General features: G+C 42.1%; 1 protein-coding gene across 7 annotated transcripts in view; it reads left to right on the forward strand.

Annotated features, from left to right (window-relative positions):
* OXR1 (oxidation resistance 1) overlaps positions 1-15,604 on the forward strand; it is a 305,008-nt gene that overhangs the window by 36,116 nt on the left and 253,288 nt on the right. For 6 of the 7 annotated variants that reach the window (XM_052786770.1, XM_052786769.1, XM_052786766.1 and 3 more), the window contains one exon: positions 7,689-7,767. In XM_052786770.1, the coding sequence (XP_052642730.1) occupies positions 7,751-7,767 (17 nt within the window). In that variant the 5' untranslated portion in view covers positions 7,689-7,750. Of the gene's footprint in view, positions 1-7,688; positions 7,768-15,604 lie in introns of those variants that run through there. The other variant, XM_052786768.1, reaches the window with a different exon arrangement.

A 15,604-nucleotide genomic window follows, 5' to 3' on the forward strand; every position in this document is an offset into this window, starting at 1 on the left:
GCCTCAAATGTACGAAAGTACAGTTTAGCAAAAAAATGTACTGTGGTTTAGTGGGTGATTTAGCTGAGTACAGGAAAGTGTTTGGGTAGTTTTGCAATCTTTTGGAGGGTCCCACACAGAGGCCCTGCCTTTGGGGTAGAAGTATAAAGAACTTAGAGCAATGTATTTGTTAAATATTGTATGGGCAATTTGTGACATACTTGTGAAGTTTGAATAATGTTTAAGAGCCTTAGATTCTTTTACATTATTAGTACCATTTGTTTGGTTTTTTTTTTAAAGTGATTATGATTAGTGAAGTACAGCAGTAACTGGTTTTGGTAAATGGAGAAGTTTCATTTCCACTGAGTGATTGCTTTGTGGCAAGGACAGAATTTGGAATATTTCTAGTTAACTTCATGATTTGCTTGTCTGTTGTTTTGTTTCTCAGCAGTCTTTTTCCAGAGATAGCCTGAATTAACTGACTGCCAAGTCTTTCTTAGAATTTTCCTTTCCATTCTACTGCAGCCACAATACTTGTATCAAAAGCCATCACATACTGTCTTTAATGTGGCAGTATATCAAAGCTTTCCTGAAGTGCAAAAATTGTTTCATCCCCATTAGCTGTCATTGTCACTTCATCATACTGTAACTTATGTAATCATGACCTGTTCTGTGTGAATCTGTGTTCACTTATACTTGCCTAAGTACTAACTAGAGTTCTCTGTCTTCTATTTTTTATGTTTTTCTTCTTCACTTGTTTGCTTCTGCAAAAAATTGTGGAATAGTTATGCTGCTAATAAACAGTATATATTCCAGGTGTCCCCAATGCTATGGGTACTGGAGTCACTCCCTTTCCATTCTTTAGGTTATTTGTTTTGAACTGCTAAAATTCTATGTATAGTTCTTTTTATTTCAAATGTAACAATTCTCAAAATCTTTGGATTTGGTTGCTCTTTTGTGACTCAGTATTTCCCATTGCCTTGTGACTCAGTATTTCCCATTGCCTGTGGAAGATACTTTGTTCTGCTCTTACTTTTCAAGGCTTACTGTGCATAGTAGTGTTTCATTTCTCAGGTCTTGCCTCATCTGCTTATTGCCCCCTCCTAGCTTTCAATATCTTTCAGCTCAACTAAGTCAGGTTTATATTTTGACATATTTTGCTCCTGTTTGCAGCTTTTAGTCCTGTATATAAATATACTGAATCTACCTCTTCTGAGAGGAATTTAATATATTTTTCTAACCTTTCAGAACAGAAATTTTAAAGTGTTATCTTCTTGCTATTTCCTTAAAACAAAAAATCTTCTGTAGTCATCCTGCCATCATACTTGTACCAGCATTATATTTTAATTATCCCAGCTTCAACCATTATTTCACATCCCCTTCCATTTTTTTCCTTCTTTATACATAGCCTTACAGGATCACAGGATAACTCAAGTTGGAGGGGACCTCAGAAGGGCTCTAGCCCATCCTTCTGCTCTAAGCACCGTCAGCTGTGAGATCAGTCCAGGTTGCTCAGGGCTTTATTCAGACAGGTTTTGAGAAACTCAAAGGAGGGAGGCTGCACAACCTCTCTGGGCCATATGGTCTACTGCTCAACTATGATCATGGTAAAAAAGCACCTCTTTTATATCCAGGCAAAGCCTCTCGTTTCAGTTCACGCCTACTGTCTCTCACCCTTCCACCATGCATCACTGTGAAGAGGCTGGCTCCATCTTCTTTATAACCTTGCTGTTGGTACTGGAAGGAGCCATTAGGTCCCCTGGAGCCACCCCTTCTCCAGGCTGGAGCTGCCCAGCTCCCCCAGCCTCTCCTTACAGGGCAAGTGCTCCAGCCTGACCAGCCTGGGGGCCCTACGCTGAACTCGCTCCAGTTTATCAGCATCCTTCTTGCAGTGAGGGTAGGCTGCAGAACTGTATGCACTATTTTGGGAATGGTCTGATGATTTTTGAATAAAGGGGGATGATCCCTTCCCTCTATCTGCTGGCCATGCTCCTCCTAATAAAGTCCGGGATGCTGTTCACCATCTCTGTGCCAGGGCACGCTGCTGGCTCGTGCTCAGCTTGCTGCCCCCAGGGCCCTTCCAGCCGGACAGTGCCCAGCCTATGCCATTGCAAGAGTTTCTTCCTTCCCAAGTACAGGACTTTGTATTTGTCCTTGCTGAATTTCATAAGGTCCCTGTCAGCTCATCCCTCCAGCCTGTCCAAGTCTCTCCCTGGATGACAGCCCTGCCCTTAAGCATATCAACTGGTCTCCACTAATTTGGTGCCATCTGCAAACTTGATGACAGTGCAGTCCGTTGCCTCCTCCAGGTCATTGATAAAGATCTTTCTTGTAATTCTGTATGAACATTTTATGCCTTATTTATCACTATAATACAATCATTTCTTAACAGAAAATAGTTTTATTCTTGATACTTGTGCTCGAACTTGCACGGGTTTGGGTTTGAGCAGTCAGTGTGAATCTTAGTAAATTATGCTTAAATATATCTGGTGTAAATGAAAAGGTTTACTGAATTTTTGTGCCAGTTTTACTGTATAAAATGGCATCTTTACAACATCATTTTAGAAATCACTATTGCTACTAAGAAGTTTCTTATTTTGAAAGTTGTAGCCTTCAGAATTTATCTCCAAGCAGATAAATGATTATTTCTCATCCACTTCAGTGCAAAGTGAGTCTGCTTACTTTAAACAGCCTTTCTTAGCAGTTTAATGTAACTGTCTAGAAGAGAGTGACGGTTCTCCCAGGCTGTTCTGCCACTGCCCTGAGGACAGTACCTTCCACCAGAGAGGGATGAGGTTCAGCAGAAAGGCAGTAGCTGACACACAGTTACCCTTGCTAAGCTAGTGAAGTGCTATGGGATACCTGTCCATGCAAAAACTTTCTGTGCAAGGGAAAAAATATCCAAAGTCTGAATTAATGATTCATTTAATATATTTGATGACCGTATCAGTCTTTTTTTCCAAAGAGGTAGTTGTGCCTCAAGGAAAAGGAAGGTGATGCTGCCAGCACAGTTTCTGCTGAGATAGGTGGCAATATATCCAACACCTTGCTCTTCTGACTTTTGCACCAGTCACCTTCAAGGGAGGATGCTTCAGCTACTCAGCAATTTTATACCTGTTGGTTTTTCTCAAATAGCTTGTCCTGTTTTCTGAGAAATTGCAGTACCTTATGTCATGACTAACTTTATTATTTATATCCAAGAAGAGACAGAAGGCATCAGAGCCCTTCATGTAAAGTTCTTGCAAACATGAAGGCAGTCTTAACTACTGATGTAAGATGCTTAAATATAATAAATGCTTGTGAATGGTGCTCTTTAGTGGAAACAGAAATGATCATCAAATGATTGAATAAACTGGGGTTAAAATTTTCAGTGTCAAAAGTTCCACCGATGCTCTTGGCGTCATAAGTGACTGTGTCATTTTCAAATACAGGACCTGGACTTCCAAGTCACAACCTAAATACTTCTGAAAATTAAATTAAGGAGCTTGAACCTTGCTAATTCTAAGAGAAAAGGAACGACTGACTCAGATCTTTGTAGTGCATTTACAGATTTAGGCTCCACATTGTATAATCAGCTGTCTAAATGGCTTGAGATGAGTAATGTGTGCACTGGGGCAGAGGCTGAGTTGCAGTCCTTAATCTCATCCATGTTCCGTCTCTAAGGTGCATATCTGACAGTGTAAGCATAGCTTAGGCTCCCAGTTAGCCTGACTAAATAGGGAACTGGAGTGTGATTTCCCAAGACATGCAGGGAATGTGCGTGCCCCTAATCCATTGATTTTCAATTGGAGTGGACACTTGGCTTACTCAGAGCCTTTAGAAATTCCCAATCAAGACAGCTAACTTGAAGCATGCATTTGTTATGCTCTCAAGGTAGAGCAACTGATGTTAGTGAGTGGCAGGGAGAATAATTGCATGGGAAGGAAAATGTACTTCAGGCTGATGATATTTGTGCTGCTTGCCCAGCTGCAAGGCTGTGATTCTGGAACAAGAGGGCATGGAAAGGAAGAGGGAGGTTCCCTTCGACTCTTTGCAGCTGTACAAGTGAAGGAGCCACACCAAAACAAAAATCCCTACACAAAACAAAAAAGGAAATGCTTTAAGAGCAACTGGTAAATTGAGACAAAAATGTCATTGCCCAAACCTATAATGAAATATGGTGCTGTGAAAATACCACTTCCTCGTCTGGAGGTAGCAAGACATTTTATGTGGTGTCATTTTATCTGGTGTGACATAGAGATGTGAAGTCCCCTTGAGCATCTTATGAATTTAGGAGGGAGTTTGTAGACAAAAATCCTCCTGTCAGTCAAGATCATGTAATCACAGCTTCCTCCTGATGAACAAAACATTTGTATTTAGATTGCGCATTTACATTTAAAAAAGGAACTAAACTAGGATAGAATTTTTTATTTTGTAAGCTATGTCTGCTTTAAATTGAACATTTGGGAGGAAGGCAGAAAGGTTCCAAAAGCATCAGAATTACATGTTGTGAGGGCAGTGGGCCTGTGCAATGGCATTCACAAGGGAGGTGAAGCAAGGTCATGGAGCCATTGCAGTCTCTTGGATAGGGACCTGGTGGGGCAAGCCTCGAGCTGGAGGGGCTGGCACCTGCCTGCACTTTCCGGTTGCTATTTAGTGGCTCCTTAGGCAGTGAAGGACCAGAGCGCTGTGAACAAGGGCTGAGAAAGGGACTCAGTCGGTGGGGCTGAGAGCATGCAGGGCACCCAGAGCCCTGCCCGGGCTGCTCTTCGTGATTGCCCTTCCCAGTTTGTGCAGCAGTTTGAGTCTGTGCTTCCAGTCCTGCTGGGAGCTGCCTCTGGCGCCTTAGCATCCAGACTGCTGCTGGCAATGGCTGATTCCTGCTCTGGGAGGGCTAAGCTCAGGGGGAGCAGCAGCGACACGCTTGTCACAGCCATTAGCACAGCAGGGACACAGAGCATCACTGCTTAAACTTGCCTGGGGTGGCTTGGAGGGTGTGCAGTGGTGGTCTCAACACCCCACAGGGCATGTTCCCTGGCACCGACTGGTGCTAATGTCCTTGGCATGTTGGAGGCCTTGACTCAGATGGCACACCGAGGGAGGCTACTGCTGGCCTGGTGTGGGGCTGCAGAACACCTGGGACCTCTCCTGGGGCTGGGTGACGTGACAGGGGCCTCTCCTGGGGACAGCACACTGAGCGAGGCGCTGACTCGCTTGGGGAAGGAGCTGTAGAAATTATGAGCAGACCATGCACCACCAGAGAAGTGAGGAGGAGATACCTGGGGTCTTCGCAGAAACTCTGCGAAGATAAGAGCCTGAGCCATGCGAAATGAGGAGGGAGGGACAGATGCAGACCATGGGTGAACAAGTAGTGGAGGGTAGCTCTCAAGAGGGAGGAGGGGGAAAACTAAAGACTTTGGGCAGCAGAAGGCAGGTTCCTGCTCCAGCTTACCAAACGCACATAGCATGGCAACGACCGGGAGAAATTAGGAACTCATGCACAGTTGCAGCACTGTGACCATATTGGGATTACAGGTAAATGGTGGGATAGCCCTCAGGACTGCAGTGCTGGAGCGGATGGATACAGGCTTTTCGGAGACTGGTGCTAAGGCCAAGTGGGCAAGCCAGGAGGATGGATTCTGTGTAAAGGAGTGGCCTGAATGCTGACCGGGAGCAAACACCGAAAGGAAGGACACAGATGGTGGAAGCAGGGCAGGATACTTGGGGGCGAATGTGGGACGTGTAGGAACACACAGGAATACAGTCAGGAAACCTGTCCCTCAGCTGAAATTGAAATGAGCCAGGGAGGTGAAGGGTAACAAGAAAGGTTTCTGTAAGTACATTGGCAGCAAAAGGGAAAGCAAGGGGACCATGGGTCGTGGCCGTGTGGAAAAAAGGCTGAAGTACTCAATGCCTTTTTTGCCTTGGATTTTGCTAGAGAGACTTGTCCTCAGGCCTCCCAGGTGCCTGAGCCTCCTAGCAGAGTGAAGCGGTATGTGCAGTAGAGGAAGATGGCATTAGGGATCTCTTAGCCCACTTGGATGTACACAAGTCCACGGGACCAGATGGGATGTGCTCAAGGGTGTTGAAGAAGCTGGCTGATGTCGTTGCGAGGCTGCTCTCTCATCTTTGAAAAGTCGTGGCAACTGGGGGAGGTTCTCGATGACTGGAAAACAGAAAATGTCACACCCAGCTTGTAACTAGTGAGGTCCCTCTGAGTTCAATACGGGGACCAACACTGTTTAGTATCTTCATTAATGACATCAGTGATGGGATGGAGTGCAGTTCTCAGCAAGTTTGTGGATGGCATCAAATTGCAGGCAGCAGTCAATGTGCTGGAGGGCAGTGCTGCTCTGCAGGGAGACCTGGGCAGGTTGGAGAAATGGGCTGACAGGAACCTCATGAAGTTCAGCAAAAGCAAATGCAAGGTCTTGCCCATGGAATGGAATAACCCCATGTAAAAGGATGGGCTGGGGAGCAGCTGCCTGCGAAGCAGTGCTGCAGAAAGGGATCTGAGGGGCCTAGTGAACAGCAATTTGAGCATGACTCAGCAGCGTGCCCTTACAGCAAAGAAAGTCACCTGCATCTCTTGGCTGCATGGGTAAGAGTGTAGCCAGCAGGTCAGGGAAAGATCCTTCCCCTCTATTTGGCATTTGTGAGACTGGCTGTGGAGTGCCATGTCCAGTTTTGGGCTCCCCAGAACAAGAAGGATGTTGACTTATGGAGCCCAAAGGAGGTGGTCAGGGGGCTGGAGCAAATGGGATATGACACGAAGCTGAGAGAGCTGGATCAACTCAGCCTTAGCAGATATGCCAAGAGGACACCTTAGTGCTGTCAACGAGTACCTGAGTGGAGGATATAGAGGAGGTAGAGCTAGATCTTTCTCGAAGGTATACAGTGATATGATAAGAGGCAGTGGACACAAGTTGTAACATGGAAAATTCTCATTAGGTATTAGGAAAAATGTTTTTACCATGATGGTGCTGAAGTACTGGAACTGGTTCCCCAGAGAGGTTGTGGTGTTCAAGACTCAGCTGGACATATCCCTGAGCAACCTGATCTGATTACACCTGCTTTGAGCTGTGGGTTGGACTAGGCAGTTCCTTCTGACCTAATTATTCTATTATTCTATAATATTTTCATATTTTTATTTTTTATATGAAAGTTGGAATTCCTTTTTGTTCAAATAATAATGTTTCCTGAGGTCCATACTTAGTAGGCCCACTCCAGGAAATTTCTTATTTATATTAACGGTTTCTTTCTGGAAAAGTGACTAATTTACTAAGGTAGTCATTCAACAAATTGAGCATCAAAATGCAATTAAGATGTAAATTTATATAGCTGTGTTGAGACTGGCAATTCAGGAAGATGTTGTTTAGTTGCTTTGAGGCACCTGAATTTCAGTTGGGCACGTGAATTCCCCTTTCAGAGGCAAGGGCTTTTAGATGTTGCACTACCATATAGCATTATACTTAACTCTTTTGTTGAGTGACTGCTCTAACAACCTCAGGTTTAAGCCCTACCAGTAGGATTTGATCTTAGGTTTTTTAACTTTTATCTTGTGTTTGTTAACCTTTACATTGTTTTGCTAACCTTTGTATTTCTATAAAATTGCCAGGTATTCTGTGAAGTTGCACTGGAAGATGTTTGCTAATATATTTATTGTTCAGGACATTAAAATCAAGGTCCTGAGTTGCTCGATCTAAAAATCTCTCTTTCTTCTCATCCAGGTAAACAGAAACAGCCTGTGCAGAGCGGTGCATTCATAAATGTGAAAGAAGCCCACACCATTATGTTTGGCACTAAGAGGTCAGTTTTCACCTTTGTTGTTATGCTTTTCATCTTCAAAAAATAGTATGGCTGTTGTGACTCTAATCTGAAAATTTTACATTTTCCAAATGTACTGTTATACAAAATACATCAGCTAGATATATTGCCCTTTCTATTATATTGATTGGTTTTTCTTTGCTGTACAGCTCTGGTCTACTTTAATTGATAGGTATGTGGCATACAGGCCATGTAGTACAAAGGCAAATAGTATCCCCAGGGCATAATGGGTCACAGCAAGACTGCCAAAGAAGACATTGTACTAGTGCTGGAAGGCATCCCTCCTGCTTTCTGGGTGTGGAAAGTAACACCAGGACAAAAAAGCTCCAGTGTAAGATAGGTTCTTTTTTGCCATTTTAGGGTGTCCATATTGAATATAAGGTAATCTCCATCTCTTATTCTGCATGATTCAATGCCATACCCCAAATGTTTCAAAAATCAACATTTTTGAATCCATGCTCTCTACTTCCTGCACTCTTTTAAGTGTTCCTCTTAAGCATCAGGTGGTGTGGTTCTGCTCCTGTATCTGTCAGCAGACAGCATGGCTTTGCTTCCCCCACAGTTACTGCAGCCGCACAAACCATTGCGGCACCTGAGGCACCTTGCCAGGTACCAGCTTCTGCACCTATGGGTCTTCTGCAGGAAAGTGTGATCTCTCTGTGGAACAAAGATACTATAGAGCATTCCTCCCCTGTGTGAACTCCCTGATTTTTTTTGCTTGTTGGTAGGCTTTTAGGTTTTTAGTACAAGCTAGTCAATGACTTAACACTTGTGCCCCGGTCGCATGGCAGCCTAGTGAAACGTTTGCCCCATGCAGTGGCAAACCACCTTTTATCTGGTACCTGGAGAAGTAGCTCACCTCTTCTGAATTGTTGGGAAGAGGGAAGGCTAGCTTGCCCTTAAGAAGTAGCACGTATGAAGCAGCATCTTGCATGCCTGCAGGAATCAGGGGTGGCAAATAATAAGAAAAAGCAGCTTGGGTTTCTGAGGCATCAGCTCCCACACCAGCTGCGGAAGGCTTCAGCGTGAGCTGCAGGCTCGCCTGAGTCAGGATGCTACCAGGGGCCGCCCAGTCCCTTGTGCTCCTGCAACCATGGGCACTGCTGCCTCGTGGCAACAAATTCAACGGGATATTTTGTGTCTGTCTGAAGTGGTATTGGCATTGTCTCCAGATTCTGTTACCTGGTATACAAGGTGCAAATGCAGTACATTTTTATGGTAACTTTTCAGGAAAAGGAAACTTTGGTCTTACTTTTAGGCAAGTACAGAATCCGTTGTTTTGTCAGTATGATGAGCTTAAGATAACTGTTGCTGAGGGTACAGTAATAGAATTGCAAACTTCCCATTTGAGGATTTCTGCTTTTAATTGATTGCCTCTGCAGAATATTAACACTCAAGTTAACCAAAGACATTCTGCAAAGTGAAACAAATTATTATATTAAATTATATTCAGGTGGGTTAGTTATTTTTGCCACTGTTGAATACTATCCCATATGAACTCCTTCTGGGCTGATCTAAACATTTTTTTACTCTCAGGATAGTCACTTTATCTTCTCTTAGCATTTTAAAGTAATGGCAAAATGAAGAGTTGTGTTTGATTGGTAGCCTTGAAATTTCCTTCTTTATCTTTTTTTCTCCCAGGTTGAATCTTGATTACTATGCAAATGAAAATTCCTTATAAGGAATATTACAGACAATATGAAATTCTCTTTCATGTCTGCAAACAAGAGGTTTTATGAAAAAAGGCACATCTGGGGAACAGAAGTTCTTTGCCTCTCCACTGTACTGTGTTCTGCTATTTCTCACTTTATGCAGACTGTTTCGAACCACTTGCAATCAATAAAGGATTTCCTGCTTCCGGGAGGGAATGAGGCAGAGGGGACTTCCATAATAGTAGCCTCCTATGTGTAAACTGGGAAATTACATCGAGTATTCTTGAGATTTTAGTTAGGCAGTGATTGAGTACTTGTCAGGTATTTTGTTCTCCCAATTGCAGTGCATTTTGAATTTAATTCTCAGAGAGGACTGTTAATTGTGAACAAGAAAATCTTGAGGTTTTATTGATCATTTTTAAAGGTTATAAACTGCTACAAATAGACTGCCTAATATTGAGAGTTTTTGAAAATCTTGGTTTGATACATTAATTCTCTTCCTAAAAAGAAATACTGTATTTACTTGGAAATACCATGAGGAACAAAGCTATTTTTCTATAGGAGAGGATGATTTAAGGTTTATTTTCTTGTAAAATTAGTTTTTAATTAGTTCTAATAATAGCTTGCTAATTATAATCTCCACAAAACATTTAACAAAATTACAAAACTCTGACTCATAAATTGAATTATGTCTTGCCACCAGATCTTTGGAAGTTATCAGGTATATAGTATTTCAGCTCCTTTTTTTTTATTTATACCTTTCTCTTGATTTTTCATACAAAGTTTATTTTTAGTGGATAATCCCTGTTGAATGGACTGAATAATGAAGTCGATAAAAGTGACTGTCCTATCAGAACAGCTTTGGCAAAATTTGTATGTGAGGAAGATATTTCTCAGCTGCTTTAAAAGAAGCTATGTTGTTAATGTGAACTGACATCTCTAACAAAGAGGTGAATTCCTCTTGATTTCAGTTTAATTTGAGAGCTGATCCCATGCTTTTAAATACTGAACTATTGTGGTTTCTCTGTGTTGTCTTGTATTCTGCTCTCATCTTTTTCTCTATCGTGTTAATTTTCTCCAATTAATTAAATCTACAATAGACATTAGCACTGAGTATGTATACCAATGAGTTTCTAATGTGTTGTATTATTCATGTTGTGTACTTATTTCAGTCTTGCAAGAGCAATTGCCAATACAATTGTCCTCCTGTGGAAGGGAAAAGTATGTAAATGGCTTTAGAGAAGGGATTTTTATTTTGTGGGAACCAACTTTATGTGTGGAAGTTGCTCTGTGAAGATAGGCCCCAAATTAGCACATCCTCAGGATTTGCAGTAAACTCTGTCTGACTGTCTACCTACCACTGGCATCATGTATAACTCATTTAAACTATGTCCACGCAGCTGGAGAGTATTTCTCCTGGATGGCATGCTCAGTTCTCTTTTCCTTCTCTAGCCTAGACCAGAGCGCTTCAAAAGATGGCCTAAGTGACAAATCTAACCCCCAGTGCCCAGCCATTTGGTCCTGAAATGAGTTTAGGAGACTGAAGGGAGCAATTGTGAGAAGCAGGAGGTGAGAAGTATGAGGACATTTGCTTAAGCGTATTGCAATACAGCTCTATTTCTGGAGCTGCATCCATTTGTCCCTTTTTTGAGGAGCCTTGCACGTGGCCTATGTTTGAATTGGGCTTGTGGAGGATACCACCTTGGTCCTGTGAAGTGCACAGACTACCTCTAGTATCTCTGGCTAATTAGAAGTTAGCTGCCATGTCCAAGTCTGTCTGAGTTGTCTCCTGCCATAAGTGTGTGGTGTCTCCTTCCCCCTCCATTGGTTTGAACCTCAAGAAGGTCTGTAGAGATAAGAGAGCAGCTAGAGCTTGTCTGATCTGTTGCCAGCGCTTAGGCTGTTGAGGGCTAGTGTTACCAGGTTTAATTCAAACTATTTTGGAGGAAAGAAAGAAAAGGCAAACAAAAAGAGGAAAGGACTCTGATCTCCAGGCAGCCTGATTGCCCTGTTGTGAACTCAGGGTTTATTTTTATTGTGGTCTTCTTTGTGAAGAGCATTTTATTTACAGGGTGTGACTGCAGGCTGAGGCGCTGGTGGCTAATGCAGCTGGTTACTTCTGTTATGTGCCAAGGGCTAGTTTGGTGCTTCGTGGTGGATGGCCAGATTGCATGAATGGCAGTGCTGGCAGACTTGGCCAGTGGTCCAAGACTTTCATAGCACAGCAGTTGTGTCTGGAGGCAAATAGTTTTCTTTCCAAATTATATTCCAAACAGCCACCCTGGAAAGTCATAGTAAATTTTCTTTAGCCAGGTCTGTCAGCAGCAATTTGAGTCCTGTGATAAGTAGAAAAACAAACCTTTCTTCCAGTGTCTACTTATATTGGCATGTTTATAATCTTAGATGATAGCTGAGCTGGGCAAGTAATGTGACTGGTATAGAAGGAGGGTGAAGAGATTCAGAAAGACACATCAGCTTTTTAGTCACTGGCAGTTACTGACCTCCTATTTTTATATCTGGTTTTGATTAGAAAGTTAAGGAACTAGTGTTAATTTATAAGCTCCTGATATGAACAGACTGTAGTGTTTTCAAGATAATATAATCCTAGTTTCTTCTTTCCCCTTAGCTGCAGAAAGGCTATGCTTACACATGGTTTCTAAATTTCATGGTTTTTATTGGCATTAGTCCTGGACCGTTCGTGTGTTTGTTCTGATACCTCTGCTGGGTTTTAAAGTATGGCCAGTGGATGGCCACGAAACTGTGTCCATTACTGAACACTAAGAGCATATGTCAAAGTTCTTTTCTTTGGGATTTGTAAGTGTACAAAAATAATTATCTGGTTTGACCTAAATTCACATGGTGCTTACTATCCCCTTTCTTTTGCTTTTTAATTGGAAGTAACACTATTGGAATGAAGCTATAACATGCTTTGTCTCTTCTGCTCTGTTATGGAATTAACTTTCTTACTGCTGAACTTTGTTATGGTAGTGAACTGCAAAATAATACCTATTGACATGGACTCATTTAAACTTACTACCATTCCCCAAACATGAACTTCCAACGTCTTGCACTGTTTTATTGCTTTGGGGCCTGGAGGCTGAATCATGCAAAATTATAAGGCAGCTGTGGGACTTGGTTTCTAATTCAACCAGAACAGACACAGTCTAGTATACAGCTGTATATAGGGCAACAGAATGTGTAACACCCTATACTGACTGTCTCTTGGTTTCAAGGCTTTTTTTCCCTTTTACCCACCTGGCCATTTTTTCCAGCCTGTGCTATGCTTAATGAGAGCTCAGATTTATTAATAGGCCACATAACTTTTCAGATGGGGTATTCAAGCCTTCAGTGCATACATGGTCTCTCTCTTGCAGTATTCATCCTTTCAACATGGAGTGAGGCTCTCTTCTGATAACCCATGGCTTCTCTCAGCAGTGTTAGTTCTAGGTGTGGGTAAGCAAGAAGGAGAGGACGTGGACCTGAGCATGTTGATCCAGTTATGAATGATTGCTTGCTCACATCAGATAGCAGCAGGGAAGATTTTTCTTCTTCACCTTAAATGTTCACGCTACCCCAGTTCTAACTGATCCAGAATGTAAGGGACCAAGTTCTCTGTGTTTCTTGACAGCTTCATGTGTTTGTAGCTCTAGAACTTAACTGTACAGCAGAACTTGAGCTTCCCTGTAGATTGGCAATTTATCTTTGTCAGGTGTTTCCTCTGTCAAGTCTTCCATCTGCTTAGTTTTCCTCTTTTCATTGGATTTGGTATTTGCCACACACTACTTTCTCTGATGCCTTTGTGCCCAGTTTCCTGTTTTCTGTCTCTACCTTGTCTGAGCATGTACTGTGCATCTTCTGCCTCTTGCACTCAGTTCACCCGCTTGGACTCAGTTCACCAAAATTCTTAATGATCTCCTTGTGACCAAGTCCATCCAGGACACTGCATTTGGGCCTCTGCAACATGGTAGCTGCCTTAAACATACACTTCTTGAAACCTTATCCTCTGTTAGCTTCTTTTGAGTCTCACTTCTCTGAATATTACTCCTCCTACTGGATGGAAGAGGATTTTGATCTTTTTTAGTTCCTCTGGTAATAATGAAATTAAACCCGAAAGTAACGTTTAACTAATGAAGTAGTAAGATGATAAAAATTTAATTTGCCATGGATCTGCAGAAAAAGTCCTGAAGAGTTTACAGATTATGTGGTGGGTTCACCTCAGCCAACAACCAAACACCCACACAAGCCACTCCCTCACTCCACTGTCCCATGGGATGGGGAGAAAAGAGAAGGAAGGTAAGAAGATTTGTGTGTCAAGATAAAGACAGAGTAATACGTGAAGCAAAAGTGCACAAAGGAAAATAAGGAATTCATTCACTGCTTCCCATTGGCAGGCAGACGTTTAACCACTTTCTGGAAAGAAGGAAAATGCCATAACCACAAGTGTCCCCCCTTCCTCCTCCTTTCCTTCAGCTTTTATTGCTGAGCACAACATCGTATGGGTGTGGAATATCTCTTTGGTCATTTCTGGTCAGCTGCCCCGGCAGTGTGTCCTGCCAGCTTCTTGCCCACCCCCCAGCCTACTTGGGGGAGGGGAGGGGGGGATGGGACACACAAGACAGGGGGACAGAGTGGGAAACAAAGAAGGACTTGACACTGTGTAAGCAATAGCCAAAACAATGATGTGTTATCAGCAATGTTTTAATCACAAATCCAAAACACAGCACCATACAGGCTGCTATGAAGAAAATTAACTCCATCCCAGCCAGACCCAGTACAATGTAAAAAGCCCAATCAGTGTTTATATACGGGAGCTTAAGCTCAAATAAAATGGTTGCCTGTATAACAAAATATAGAAAATACATATTTTTAGTTTACCAGTCCATCTAATAAAAATTTGGCTTCCTGTAAATACAAATAAAATCACAAAGAATTTAAGCTATGGTGAACAGCTTTTAAAAAATTGCCACAAGCAACTGCATCCTTAATTATAAGATGTGAGGTAATATTTGGATATAATCTATGCTTTTACAAATGGAAATAGAAAAGAAATTTAAGTCTGTTTAAATTTATCTTAAGTGATTAACGTTTTCTCAATTATATTTTTAGAGAAGTCTATTTTACAATAAGGCTCTACTCTGCCTCGTGTAGAGCCTTCGAAAGGCATTTGCATGATCTAACCAGCCAACCTGGTGTGCATCTTTTTGTTAGAGAAAGTCATCCCCATTTCTACACCAACTTCATGCTGTAGCTCTAATACTCAGAATTATTTCATTCTCCTATTGAGTTTCTTTGCTGTATCTTGCAGTTTTTTTAGGTGTCGTGATTATTGCCTGCAGATTCTTTAATTATAGGATCACACTTGCACGTCAGTTATAACCTTCAGTACTATAAGATCCTTCTTCACAAGTGGCTGGCACTTGAGATTACAAAGAGGACATAACATCTCAGTGACTGGATTTTTTTATTTGTTTTTCTTTGCATTGGAATGCTAGCGTGTTTGTTTATTTCTCCAGCTGATCTCAAGCACTTAATGTGTGAGCAAAACTGCAGACACCTTTCTGGTCATGTTTCCTGTTCCTTTATGCTTTAGAAGGTTCAGGAGCCACAGAGTTTCTGAGCAACACCCTTAAGATATGTCATGTACGTGGCTGGGCTCTTCAGTGTACAGGGATGTATTCCCTGTTACACTCTGTTCAAGGTCCTGCTGAAGGGCAAAACTCTGGCATTTCTGAAGTCAGTGAAATTCTTTTGCTCTTATTCTAGAAGTCAGGACTTCACCTGAATTTTTTCACAATACTCTTTACCAAGAGTATGCAGGATGAGGAAAATGTTTGGTTTTGCTTTTCAGGAAATGCATTTGGAAGAAAAATATGCCAAGGTATAAACTGAAGGTCAGTCAGTCTTGCTGAATGATGAAGTCAGCTGAAGGTGCTCATGCCCCAGTTCAGTCATTTCTTCTTGCACAAGAAAGCATGAAGATATTTCCCAGACAATGATGAACTTTTCCTCATACTCAGATTTCGTGCTGAGCTTGGACCTCAGTGCCCTGCAGATATCTCCAGTTGTTGGTATCTTTCCAATCTTAGCAGAACTGCTCCTGTTAGATTCTGGCTGTAAAAATAACTTTGTCAGATTTCTCTTATTTTTAGGAAGTGAAGTCTGTAGGT

This window comes from Harpia harpyja, chromosome 5 (genome assembly GCF_026419915.1).
Source record: "Harpia harpyja isolate bHarHar1 chromosome 5, bHarHar1 primary haplotype, whole genome shotgun sequence".
Taxonomy (NCBI): domain Eukaryota; kingdom Metazoa; phylum Chordata; class Aves; order Accipitriformes; family Accipitridae; genus Harpia; species Harpia harpyja.